The sequence below is a fragment of the Raphanus sativus genome, chromosome 4 (assembly GCF_000801105.2).
Source record: "Raphanus sativus cultivar WK10039 chromosome 4, ASM80110v3, whole genome shotgun sequence".
NCBI classification, from domain to species: domain Eukaryota; kingdom Viridiplantae; phylum Streptophyta; class Magnoliopsida; order Brassicales; family Brassicaceae; genus Raphanus; species Raphanus sativus.
The window spans coordinates 37,772,564-37,785,729 of NC_079514.1; the positions used below are offsets into that span (position 1 = coordinate 37,772,564).

At 28.2% G+C, this 13,166-nt stretch overlaps 1 protein-coding gene and 1 pseudogene across 2 annotated transcripts; both read right to left on the reverse strand.

The window, feature by feature from the left end:
- Nucleotides 1–2,042: 2,042 nt before the first annotated feature.
- LOC108850903 (probable xyloglucan galactosyltransferase GT15) lies at nt 2,043–5,609 on the reverse strand (annotated as a pseudogene).
- Nucleotides 5,610–7,034: 1,425 nt separating this feature from the next.
- LOC108852507 (oil body-associated protein 1B) lies at nt 7,035–8,818 on the reverse strand. Of its 2 annotated transcripts, XM_057008739.1 has the most exons (4): nt 8,619–8,757; nt 8,110–8,209; nt 7,637–8,040; nt 7,035–7,307 (listed from the first exon to the last, which is right to left on the reverse strand). In XM_057008739.1, exons 2-4 carry the CDS (start codon nt 8,133–8,135, stop codon nt 7,132–7,134), a joined length of 606 nt encoding a protein of 201 aa, XP_056864719.1. In that variant the 5' UTR covers nt 8,136–8,209; nt 8,619–8,757; the 3' UTR covers nt 7,035–7,131. The 2 variants fall into 2 exon arrangements, with proteins under 2 accessions (XP_056864719.1, XP_018481515.1); XM_018626013.2 differs by lacking the exon at nt 8,110–8,209 and having other exon boundaries at nt 8,619–8,818.
- Nucleotides 8,819–13,166: the final 4,348 nt, after the last annotated feature.

Genomic DNA, 13,166 nt, shown 5'->3' on the forward strand with positions numbered 1-13,166 from the left:
CCACATCGAAGGTGTTTTCCGATACTTCATAGTGGATGTTGTGGATCCTGGATCCACCCCAGATGTAGTGTGCTGCGGCCGCGAACTGGGTTAAAAACTCTTGTGTCATGAACAAGGATTGAATCAATGGGAAAGATCAAAGGGACCAGGAGATGTTACGAATCCCCAAAGAAGTCTTGTTAGAGTTACGATTGACTCTACAAGTGGTATCAGAAGAACCACGAATTCCGCAACAGTATGTGACATTTTCAGAGATTAGGAATTTGATCCCGATTCCACTGCTGATTCTGATCGAGCTGTTTTTTTAGGTTATATCCAAACCAATTCCAAAATACTGGTTTTTACATAAAAATATTTTCTAACCTAACACTAAAAACTATATCATTTTAGTGCAATATTATAATTTTACACCAAATTTAATGTGATGCTATTCACCACACGAAAATACTATTAATTCAACTAAAATAATATTCATTTATTTTATTAATAGAATACATAGATAAATAAATAACAAATATAAATACATATAATGTTATAAATTTTCTTTTAGTGTTAAATTTGGTGTTGTAGTTGGAATTAAACTTTTTTAGTGTTGAAATTATATCAAAATAGTGTAATTTTTGACACTAAAATAGTGTTATGGGTCGAAGATACTCTTATAAACTATAAATTTTATGACAATTCTACAATAAAAGCAATTTCCTAAATTTTGAAAGGATATGTTAGCACATTAAAGATGTTCATAAACTTTTTTACATAATGGTTATATGATGTTAAAACTTCAGAACGAATACTTAAGCCATTAGATCATGAATTGATTGTCTGGTTATATGATACTGTATGATCCTAGGATATTATGGATGTGCTACATTGTAAAAAAAATACTGTTTTACCATTTGACGTTAAATTGAATTTTATATTATCTATTTGGTTATGTGAATATGTGATTCGTTGTTTACAATCTCACCAATGAAAGACCGCCCGGAATCATCATCATGGATGGGTTTCCAGCTTTTCCTTATCGCCTCGATTTGATTTTGATTGTAATTTGTCTTTTTGTTTATTTTGTTTTGATCACGCAATGATGTTTGGGAGAACAACACGTATTAACTGAGTTTGACATCTGTCATCTCTTCTCTTTGCATGCTGCTCACGTAGCACCTCTTCTTACGTATGCTAAACTAGAATCGGATAAAATATTTATAGATTTTGTTATAATTTATTATTATAACAAATATTAATATGTAATATTTGTAAAAAAAAAAAGTAAATCGTAGATGCTAATATTTTTAAAAACATATTGAATATTTTTAAAAACATATATTCAATGTGTTTTACTATATTCATATATCTAAAGAATTATATATAAGTTGTATAAATTTTATATTATTTATTAGAATTTAAAAAGTTAATTAAATTTTTATCTTTGTTACAAAAATAAAAATAGACTGTATAAAGTTTTGATCTGTTATTATTGTTTTATATTATTTTGATTTTTTTTGTACGAATTGAATTGAATATCCGATCAGAATTAAACAGAAAAACTTAATTATTAAGACAAAAAAGATCAAAACACAAATACTTCCAAAAACCAACCAGAATATCGCATTGTCCACCTTGATGATAAGCTACAGATTGGTGCATAATTTCAATTTGTTACTATGGAACTGCTATACGAAAGAAAGAACAAAGCCTCTGATCAAAAAAAAAAAAAATAACAAAATATATTTTTGGCGCATATTGGCCACGCTAGTAGATAATTTTTTTTTCTTTTTTTTTTTTCAAAAGTTGCTCAAAAAAAAAAATTCTTAAGGTGGGCTTTTACGTTTTATTGGGTCAATAGTTTTTTTGTCAACTATTGGGTCAATAATTATTGGTTACTCTAGTTTCCACGAACCCAACAAAAACATGTTAATGAAGCCGAACATAGTGTCATAACACTGAGTTTCTTTTACAGTTATATCAGAATGTTCTGTAAAAGAAACTCAGTTTTGAAGATGCTAGTCTTGAAGTTTTTTACCAACATCTCCAGGAACGGGCCGTAGAATCTTGAGAAAGACCACTATAAAGATCTATCTATCTCAATTTAGATTTGATTAGTATATAACTTCTTCACATTAATGAACTAATTATCAAGAAGAAGAATGCATTTCTTACAAATGTATTACATTTAGTATTACCATTTCTTAGTGAAATTTGAGTCTAATGACATTATATATGTTCTTCTTTAAATTTTTCTCCGTGTTCCTTTTGTTTTCTTTATCACTCCCTTCACAGCAACATCAAAAGCTTCAAGAGTTTCTCCATTTGGTATATGACAATGTGGTTTAGTGTACACAATCTTTGGAACCAATTTGATTATGTTCTCTCATACCCACCATTTTTTCATTTGGTATTTCACGTAATATATCTTCGATCTTATTCTTTCTCCCGATTTTTATCTTTTTAACCGGTATGTACGAGTATTTCCTAGAATTGTTTGGTATGTGCTATACATATTGCTTGTATGCGCTTCCTCGGTTGAAGAAAACCGGAATACAACCAGCCAAGAATGAATCATATACCAATCTTCTGGTTAATGAATTATCCGGTGGTTGTAAACAAAAACAGAGCTCTCGAAAAGCTTCATCAAACTGATCGGATCATCACATTTGTTAGCTTTAACATCGCATTCAAAAAACCTACAAGTCTTGAAAGAACTCTTGCATTGTTGGATAACTTGAGTGTGAACCAAACCATTCTGGCTTCTGCTTGGTCTTTGAGCTCTAGCGAATGAGAATAGTATCGGTCGGTTTGCAAGTTTGGTCCTATCTTGCCATGTGAAGATCTCAATGGCTGAATTTGGGTAAAAGTAGGTTGGATAAGGAATAGCGAATTCATTATAGCTTGTTAGAGATCATTCGATGGTGAGGAAATAGAGGTTATTTGACTGGTAAAAGTATTAAGTTGGTTTTCCATCCGGAAACGACGGAAATCTCTTGAAATCTAACCTGTGATGAGGAAATGGTCTTGAACTCACACTCCTGGATTTTCAATATAACAATCGATTAAGTTTTAGTATTTATGATTAAGGGTTTACAATTATTCAAAGGTTTAGGTTTTTCAAAGAATTTACAGTTTAACCAAATATTTATGGTTTAGTGTTTAGGATTTAAGGTTTAATGTTTTGGATTTAGAGCATCTCTAAAAACATTTTCTATTTTGAAGTTTTTCAAACTCTACATTTGAAGTTTTAAATTGTTTTTCTCCAAAAATAAAACTTCAAAACTAATTTCAAAATTATTTGTATTTTAAAATATGGTCCTTATATTTGTCACAACTAATATAAATCCATAATTTTTTTTTATAAATAACTAACACATATATAAAAATATTACAGAAATATTAATTAATAAAAATTTATATTAAAATATAAAACTAGAAATAAAATACATAATTAAATGTTAGACTACAAGCAAAAACTACATTATTCCACAAAATTATTTATGTAACACTCTCATATGTGATAAACTAGTACATTTTGAAGTAAAAAATGACTTTTTTATTTTTAATTTGTAGATTACGAAGTAAAAATTGTTGATTATTAGTGTTGTTGTTATATTTAATTTTTTTATAATAATTATGTCTTTATGTATCTTTTAAAAGAGTTTTATATTAAGTTTGTTTTGTAATATTCTTATTGTTTGATTTTACTTTTAAAATAATATAAAGCTTGTTTTAAAATATTTTATTTAATTTTATGTGTAAAGCTTAAATTTATAAAAATTAGTCTGAGATTTATGAGATATAAAATTTTTTAAAGATTAAAATGAAAAATGAGAAAATATTTAAGAATCAATAAATAGAATGTGTAATTGTAGGACCAAAATGCAAATAAAAAGATGAAATTTCAAATTTGAAGTTTTAAGTTTTAAAACTTTTAATTTGAAGTTTTTCTTTGGAAAACAAAAAAAATCTATATTTGAAATTATATAGTGTATTTGAAGATGCTCTTAGAATTTAATATTCTAGTGATGGGTTAAAAATATTAAAAAACTTTCTTTTTGACAGATATTTTTTCTTTAATATATTAAATATGAAATAACAAAATTTTATTGTTTTCTGGACCTACAAATCAACCTGAAAATAACAAAAACTCATTGATTAAATCAAAGTAACATAGCAATACTTGCAATTAACTTATTTTTATTTGTGCGTACCTTTCCAATGGGGTTGCTTTTTGAGCCATTTAAACAGTTCCTTCCGCCGTAGATTTCTCCGGACGTCGAGACCCGCTTAATAAGGTACGTAAATAGCCGAAGCCAGCAACGAGTTTTTCGTCAAGCACTCGTACCTCTTCATCTTTTCGTGAAAAATCACTTCAAGCATGAACTGGTTAGTCGCTTACCAGCTCGTAGAGTAAACTCCGTCACCGTTAAGCTCACTGATCTGAGGTCCGAATCCCAAGTCCACGACGCGTACTTACACATACTGATCTTGTCGGTTGGTCTTGAAAACCCCTCGCAATCTTGGAGTATGTCGATGTTGAATCGAGAAGGTAAAGTTGTGGATATATACGTACTGGCCAAGACAAGAATCTTCTCTGGAGTGTTTTTGACGGTGGAGTTGATCTGATTCAGAGGTAGTGGTGGTGGTGATGAGGATGAGATTATTTTGATCTGATTCAGAGGTAGTGCTGGTTATTCATCATCTTTGTTGTGAATGTTTGTGTTCTTCTTGGTTTTACGATCCATGTCGAATTAAGAGAAGAAAAAAAGTGAGAAGAAAAAAAGTGAGAGTACACGCAAATGATATATTATTAAATAAATTTTGATTGCGTGACAAAAGTCTTATTTCGTATATCAAATATACTATTTTGTTTAGGCAAATCTCTAAAATATCACTTTTAATTTTTTATCACAAAATAGCATTTAAAAAATAAAATGATAAAAATATCATATTTTTGTTTTGAAAATTTTAATATTTATTTTTTATTTTTAAAAATTTGAACATATTCATAGAACTCCACCTCTTAACTCTAAACCGTAGTTCTTAGATTAATTAATCCAAAGGTTATAAATGCATATTTACCCTCTAATAAAATTTCTTTTGGTCATTTTCTTCCTTGTGATACTATTTTTGTAACAAAAAATTGGTTTGGTGCTGTTTTTATCTTTTTCTCATTTTGTTTCATATAGTTGATTTTTTTTAAAAAATCAAGAATGCATTCGTAAGGTGCTTATATTTGTTTTTTTCCAAAATTTAGTATGTGATCAAATGGTGTATGGTTTATTATTGAGAAAAAGACAAAAATAGCACAAAACTAAATTTTTGTCACAAAGAAGAAAATGACCAAATTTTTTTTTATTAAAGGATAAATATGCATTTATAACCATTGAATTAATTAATCTAAGACTTAGGATTTAGAGTTAAGGGATGAAATTTTAGAAATTTATTCAATTTGTAAAAATAAAAATTTTCAAAACAAAAATGTGCTATTTTACTTATTTTATTTTTGTGATAAAAACTTAAAAAATGCTATTTTAGAGATTTGCCCTTTTATTATTAGACAATACTATACTTTCCTATTAACTGTTTGTCACCAAATAATGTGACTACTAAGATACCATTTCTTATTTTGTTACTAATATATAAATAATCAAGATCCACAAAATCATATTAATATAACTTATATATAGTATATCAATTTTCTATTAAATGTTTGCCACCAAATCACAATTACTAACAAGATGTTATTTCTTATTTTGTTACTACTTATAAATATTTAAGATCCAAAATCTCTATAATATTATTTGAGAAGTCAGTTTCCTATGTGTCGCGCTCACGTTAACTCTCACTATGGTTGATTACGCTGATACCCTTAATAAATTAAAAAAAATTACATTTAGATACTATTATTGAAATTTTTATTTAGTTTCCTTTTAAATTTTTCCAAATAACATATATAATAAAAAGGAAACATTTATAAAGTTTTTTTAAAAAATTTAAAAAACGAAAATATATATTTATATAATATGATTTCATTAAAAAAAGGAAATTTCACAAAATAGAAATATTCCATTTAAGACTATTTTAAATAATATAAAATATACTTTTGAAGTAATAAAATATTTATTTATATCTATATTTTCTTAGATGAAAATATATATTTGTATATAATGTGATTTCGTAATCTATAAATTATATTTTACTTATATAATATGATTTCTAAAATACAATCACAAAAAATTAAACTTTTTATTTTAAAGAGATATTAAAAATAAAGTAAAATTAACTTTTGATCAAATAATTAAAATATTTTAAATTAACATAACACTATATAATTTAACAAGGTAGATATATTATATATTATCATTATTAAAAATGTTTTTAATATTAAATTTTATGTTTTATGTTTGTCACAGTTAATATAACCATAATCAAAATACCAACGCAAATCTGAATTCTCATTTTTAGGATTATTTGCATAAATATCAGTTTACCATTTAATATATATATAAGACATAAAATTATTCAAATATTTTAGTTATTGTAAATATTGATATGTGTTCATGAGCTTCCAAAAAGTATTAATTACTTATGTAAGTAACTTCCAATTGATTATCGTTTTACTTTCTAATATTTTATTTTAAAAATCAACATATAGTTTAATTTTTGTAATTTAGAATCAAATATTTAGTTTATTTTTACTTCATTCTAAGCACAATATATCTTAAGTTATACATAATTTTCCTCAAATATATTTACATATCTAAGATAACAACCAAAGTAAAAGCAAATAATCATAATTTTCATATATTTAAAATAAAAATATTAGTTGAATTTAGAGAAATTGATTGATGCAATCCAATATACACAAATGATAACTTATTTAAAATCATATGTCTGATTAAAATAATATAATATTATTAGTATAAATTATGCATACAAATTATAAATTAATTCAAAATTAAAATTAAATAATAATCAACTATTGTAACATATTTAATTTATAAATATTTGTATCCGTGCATGAGCACGGGAAAATCACCTAGTATATTAAAAAAGACAAACTATAAGTCTTATGACTGTTATCCAAAACATAAGTTGCTTGATTTATGGCATTATTTGACATTAAAGGTCTAACTAAACTCAGACAACGGCTTCTGCGACAGACTCAACCGACTTGATATCGACCTCTCGCAACTCTAGTTTTAGCCCTTTACCTCCTCCATTCGCCAATGGATGGATCCCGAGCTCTGGCCCTGACATGTACGCCCTGGCCTCCCTCTCTCCCTCGATCGATACCCCAAACCGCTTTTCTGTCTCTGCATCCATAATTAAATATTCCAAATCCAAATCATAAGCTACCAACCGCCCTAACTATATTTTGCCATATCAATGCCCCTAATAGCCATAAACCGGTCTACATCGTTTCTTTATCAATACCCTCAAGGTCTCAACCACTTTATCGTCATAGGCTTCTAATGACCTATACAACATTCAGCCTAATATCTATATCAATGCCATTTTTACTAACAGGTATAGACGCCTATAAATTTAGATGTACAATAACATAGTAAACCGTAAACTTTTATGATTCTCAAATTGGAAAATATGAAATGATATAAGTTCAATTCATCTAAGGACTTCTTACCCTGAATCATCTCGTGGAAAAGTTGGCCATCGCGGGTAACGGCCATCATGACATTAGGTAAGCCAATGGGAAGATCATGGCCCAAATCAACTTGCCAAAAATGGAAAACTTTTCCATAAGTCTTGGCGACTTTGTCAAGATCTTGACGCTGAATGGGACCAGGAACACCAGGCATGAACAAGAACCCTCCTTTCACTTCCCACTCGTGCGTGTGCCAAAGTTTCTTCTCTTCGTCAGGCAAAGTCATGAACAATTTCTCTGTTACGATGTACTCCAATCCGATCAGACGAGCGTTTGCATCCGGACCGTCGTAGATCAGACATTGACGCATCTCTTCGTTCACGTGACTGCAGAAATGGTGAGCCTCCACTTGTCGTGTCATGTCGTAAGCATAGAAATGGAACCTGCCAACACGGCCTAGTATGTATAACAACTAGCTAAAATAGTATTTTCAAACGGAAAACGAATCAAACCTTTTACAGTGAGAGATTTGTGCCATCGAAACTCAAGAACTCGACCGAACCAATTCCAAAACCAGAATTCACAACATACTCAGGACATCCACATACTCATCTGTTTTATTAAATAAATATTTGACAAATAGATATCATTTTTAATAAGTTTGTTATGATATTATTTCTTTTTGCCAATTTTAGTATTAGTTAAGATTGATGCTTATTTACATACATTTGTTTCCCCAACTTGTTTCAAAGAAGAAGAAAAGGTCGGACAATTTTGTTGTTGAGATCAAACAAATTACTAATTAGATTCATGGTCTTTCTCAAAATAAAAAAGATCCATGGTAACACAATATAGAGACAACTTAGAAACAGCATATGCAATCATATGTTTCTTTTTTGAAAAAAAAAACATATGATAAAATAACATGCAATCACACGTTGTTTTGCTTTCAAATTGAGAAATACAGTCAAATAAAGAGTAAACAAAGTATAACTGATAGAGATTGACATGGTTTACGTACGCGCAGAGATGTTGGTGGATTTGGTTAACCGGAGCAAAACTTTGCACGGCGGAGGTGGCGGTGTCAACTATGGAGGTGCCTGTTTTCGTTGCCTCCCCTGGAACCTTCGGTCCAGGAGTAGTAGATGAGTGAACTGCCTTCTCCATTTTAATACAGTTATTTAATCTCCCTCTCCAAATTTTCCTAAGCAATCAAACAAACAGAGTTATTGCAAAGAGAAATAGATCATGCTTTCATACGTGTGGGTGTTATTGTATGCATGAGGTTCAACATGTGGCAAGCCAACAAGGTTACACTTGTGTACCTCCAGCTTTTGATTAGGATAGTGTAATAGGAATTAGTCAAATGGTTGGATTTCTTTGACAAAAATAAATGTTTTAAGATATTTTAAAGGCTAATTATATAAGTGTGTGACACAAATTTTGTGTGTACCTCCAGCTTTTGATTAGGATAGTGTAATATGAATGATCGATTCATCGGTAGGCGGTAGCAGTCTTTTTTCTTTGAAAACGGCGGTAGCAATCTATATTATCAAAATTGTAATATCTTTTGGTACTCTTTAGAACATAGATAATAAGATAAATATAATTGTTTGAAAATATAAAAACAGATTAAATATTTTTAATTACACATTTAGTATGTTTATAATAAATTAAGTATTTTATTTTGTATTTTTCTTTTACTTACAGATATTAAAATCAATTTAAATTAATTAATTACAATAATTGTTGTTTTTAGTGGTGAAAATAAAACACAAACTAAAATATATATTTTAGTATATGTTATATAAAAAAAATTAAAATATCATATTACTTTATTTAACTTAGTCAAATATAAAAAATTCAATTTTTTATTACGTTGGTTCATTTTAAAATAAATTAACAAAAAATAATAGATTAATATAAGAGTAATACAATTACATAAAATTACATCAATTTATAAAAAACAATATAATATTATGTACAAATAAAAGATCATTAACATATATCTAAATATTATGAAATAATATATTTGATTTTATATGCAAGATACAAAATATAAAATTATAAATAGATTTTTTATAAAACTAACAGTTTATAAATTTATGTTGAATACAAGTTAAATCAAACACTCGCACTCAATTCTAGTTAGTAAAAAAGACAAAATATGTAAAAAAATTAGGATTCTGAACGGTTTCAGAAGCCTCTGAAACTCATTTTTGGACCGACAAATTTTGAGCCTCTTCTCCCTCTATCACTGACTCTCCCTTGTTCTCTTCACCTTCCACCACGTTTCGCAAAGGACCTCCCATATGTTCAGTACTGGTCCTGAGTTTTACCGGACCCAATCAAAAATAACATATATATCTTTTTTAATACACAATTTAATTTATTGTAATAATTATATATTTTTAAAAGTTAATAATGATTAATAAGACTTTTATTTGTTTTAATATGCATATTTTAGATTAACTTAATTTGTTTATTAATAGAAAATTTATTAGGTTGATATGTTTTGATATTTATTCTAATTAAATATTTATTCTAATTAAACGTACAAAATATCATTTTTTATAAAAAGTTTTGCAACTTTTTTAAAAAGAAAAGAAAAACTATAAAATAGGTCCTATCCCAATATTTCATGGGTTTTGGGTCAAATCCAACACTGCATATTTTTAACTATAACCAGCAAAAACCAAAATTTATCTCAGAAAACCAGATTTAACCTAGAGGATAGAGAACATAAATAGTTTCTTAGGACTTATGGGCCATGTTTCAAAATTTTACATTATAAATTTTTGTTGTTTGTATTTTTTTGCATTAGCTTAGGACCTTATATAAAATTTTCTCGCATCCTTGATGGAGAGTGATTCCCTTCTCAGGAGTAGAACCGGTCCCTAAAGCAAAATCAAAGTCCATTAAAATATTTGTTTCAGACTTCCATTTTTGTAGGTCTCACATAGAAAAAAATTCAAAATACATATATAATATAAAATTATAAATTAACATTTTAGGTTTAATAATTACAAAACAATTGACCGGACCAAGTAATAAAACCCATAAAACTATTTTTTTTTTGTTTTTCCCTGATGTGATTCATTCTAAAAAAAGAACACTTTAATACAATAACCGGCGAACGATGAACAATTCCTAACCACTAGAATCTACATGAAGACAGCAACTAAAACCCACACTGAGACTATAATAGATTAAAACTAGAACTAAAACTAGATAACAGAATTTAGAACTTAGACACAGTCTGTGGATGAGATCTGTTGTTGCTGCCCATAGCCCGCCATACGAGATATTCTACTTGTTTTACCAACCCCACTGTTTACCGCTGCTGCTTACGTCTGCCAAATGATGACACCAGATAAACCAAAACCTTACGATTTCAAAATTCTCTTGCTTAGCTTTTCCTTGTTTTTCTCTAGACACATACACTTTTTATTTTCTTTTTTTTTGAATAAAAATAAAAAAAATATTTTTTTCTCCATCGAACTTCCACCTGCATATTATAAACAAAATTTCACTATTTTATTTTATTTTTGTTGTAATATATACATAGATTCTCATTTTCGGTTTTGTTTCAGGCCCTAAATTTCCAAGGTCAGCCCTACGGTCAGGAGGAGCAGTTTCGTGTTAGATTCAATCACATCATACTTGGTACAGCGGTTATTAATGATGCAGCTACAAAAGTTGCAGTTCAGTTTCCACTTGGGGAAGCTTGCCGGGACTAATAAGAGTGTGCCTTCACACTCTGAACAAGCACAGACTCCTTAGTTTTTCACATAAGGGTGAAATGTAAGATGAGGATAGAGAGAATACAAACTCCTTTAACCGATTTTGGTTTAGGAAGAAGCATTAGATATCTTAACATATCTCCAACGAGTGTGTATGTTCTTTCGAATGAAGGAGAATTTTAGCAAAGGATAACTATAGCAGTATGAAAGTAGCCGAAAGAACTTCCCCTCGGGTCCTGGCACTGAATAGACCATGTTGAATCGGGTCAAAACTCAAGATCATGCGTTTCAAGAGCTTTTAGCTGAAGACGCAAAATTACATAAAGGCAAACAAAAAACTTGGGTGATATCTAAACCGTTTACTCGTTTATACAAATAGTGATTGGTAGTTTGAAATTGGTTAAAGGGAACTTTTCTTACTTTTTTTAATATATCAACTTACAAAAAAATACACGAAGTAAAATTTTGTCTAAGAATACATAAATTGAGTTAAACTCATAAATATTTAATTATAATTTTTATAACTCTTATTAATTCCACACAAAACTAATAATTTTAATTATTTAAATTTTAACATAGATCAACTATGCATAATACGATTTTATAAATTCTTAAAAAATTCACCTAAAATATATTTATTAAATTATGTGTGATAAATTTTTATATGATTTATAAACTCTTTCTTCAAAAAATTATTTATAAACTCGTATAAGTGTATATTTATATAATTTTATAAATAATTTTAAATTTTATTGAATCTTTGTTTTACTAAAACATCCAAATTCCATATTTAGGAACTCTTAAAATGTTTACCTCAGTTGTTTTCTTCTATTTTATTGAAAAAGCCAACACTCGATTTTTTTTATCCCGGTTGCATTAAACACTAAAGTAACTGAAGATGCCCACAGAGCAGACCAATATTAAACTAAATTAGAAAAAAATCTAAAAAGGATAGGAAGATTTTAATTCTTATGTTATTAACCAAAACTCAGATTTAGATAATACATTAATAATTAAATTCATGAAAAGTTTTAATTTGAAATCGAACTATATATGCAAGATATCAAAAATCTGAATCTCTAACAATTTTAAAATAAAAGCCCATGAATTTGATAAATTCGATGTGGAAGAATAGTAAAAAAAAATTGGATTTAAAGAGAATAAAAATTACAAAGAGAAATAGATAGTAGCTATAGGGACAGATTTGAGTCAAACTTTCCAGTTCAGTGTGATTGTTTCCTATGAATTTTCAGATCCAAAGATTTTTGCAAGTGAATTTCTAAAATTCCAGATTCAAAAATTGGAGTTGTATCTGCTTAAGCTTTCAATTATCAAACATTGTAAAAAAATCTTAAATTATCAAACATTTAAAACAAAAAAATTAATTATCACACACATGCGGGTACTCGACTCCAAAGTTCTAGTAAATTATTTGCGAAAAACTCATGTTGTATAATGAGTAAAACGAGATTGACAACGAGATTGACCAAAACAATAATAAAAAGGGTAAAAAGACGACACAACAATCCGAAATTTTAATACAACCTATAAATTTTTAATTTCCCATCCCTCCTAGATTTTGGTCTACCATGACAAAGTAAAAGCAAGCAATAAAAGGGCAATGTGTCTTGTTGTAGTGACATATCATCTTTCCCTTTCAATATGTTTTCTTTTTCCGGCTTTTTATTTCTTTATATATATATACAGCCTTTGGATTTTTTATTTATTAATTAACCTATATTGTTCTTTTCTTGAAGCAAAATATTTTGGCGGAATATCCTCTACTAAAGTCCATCGATATCAAATAATTGAAATGATACCTACGC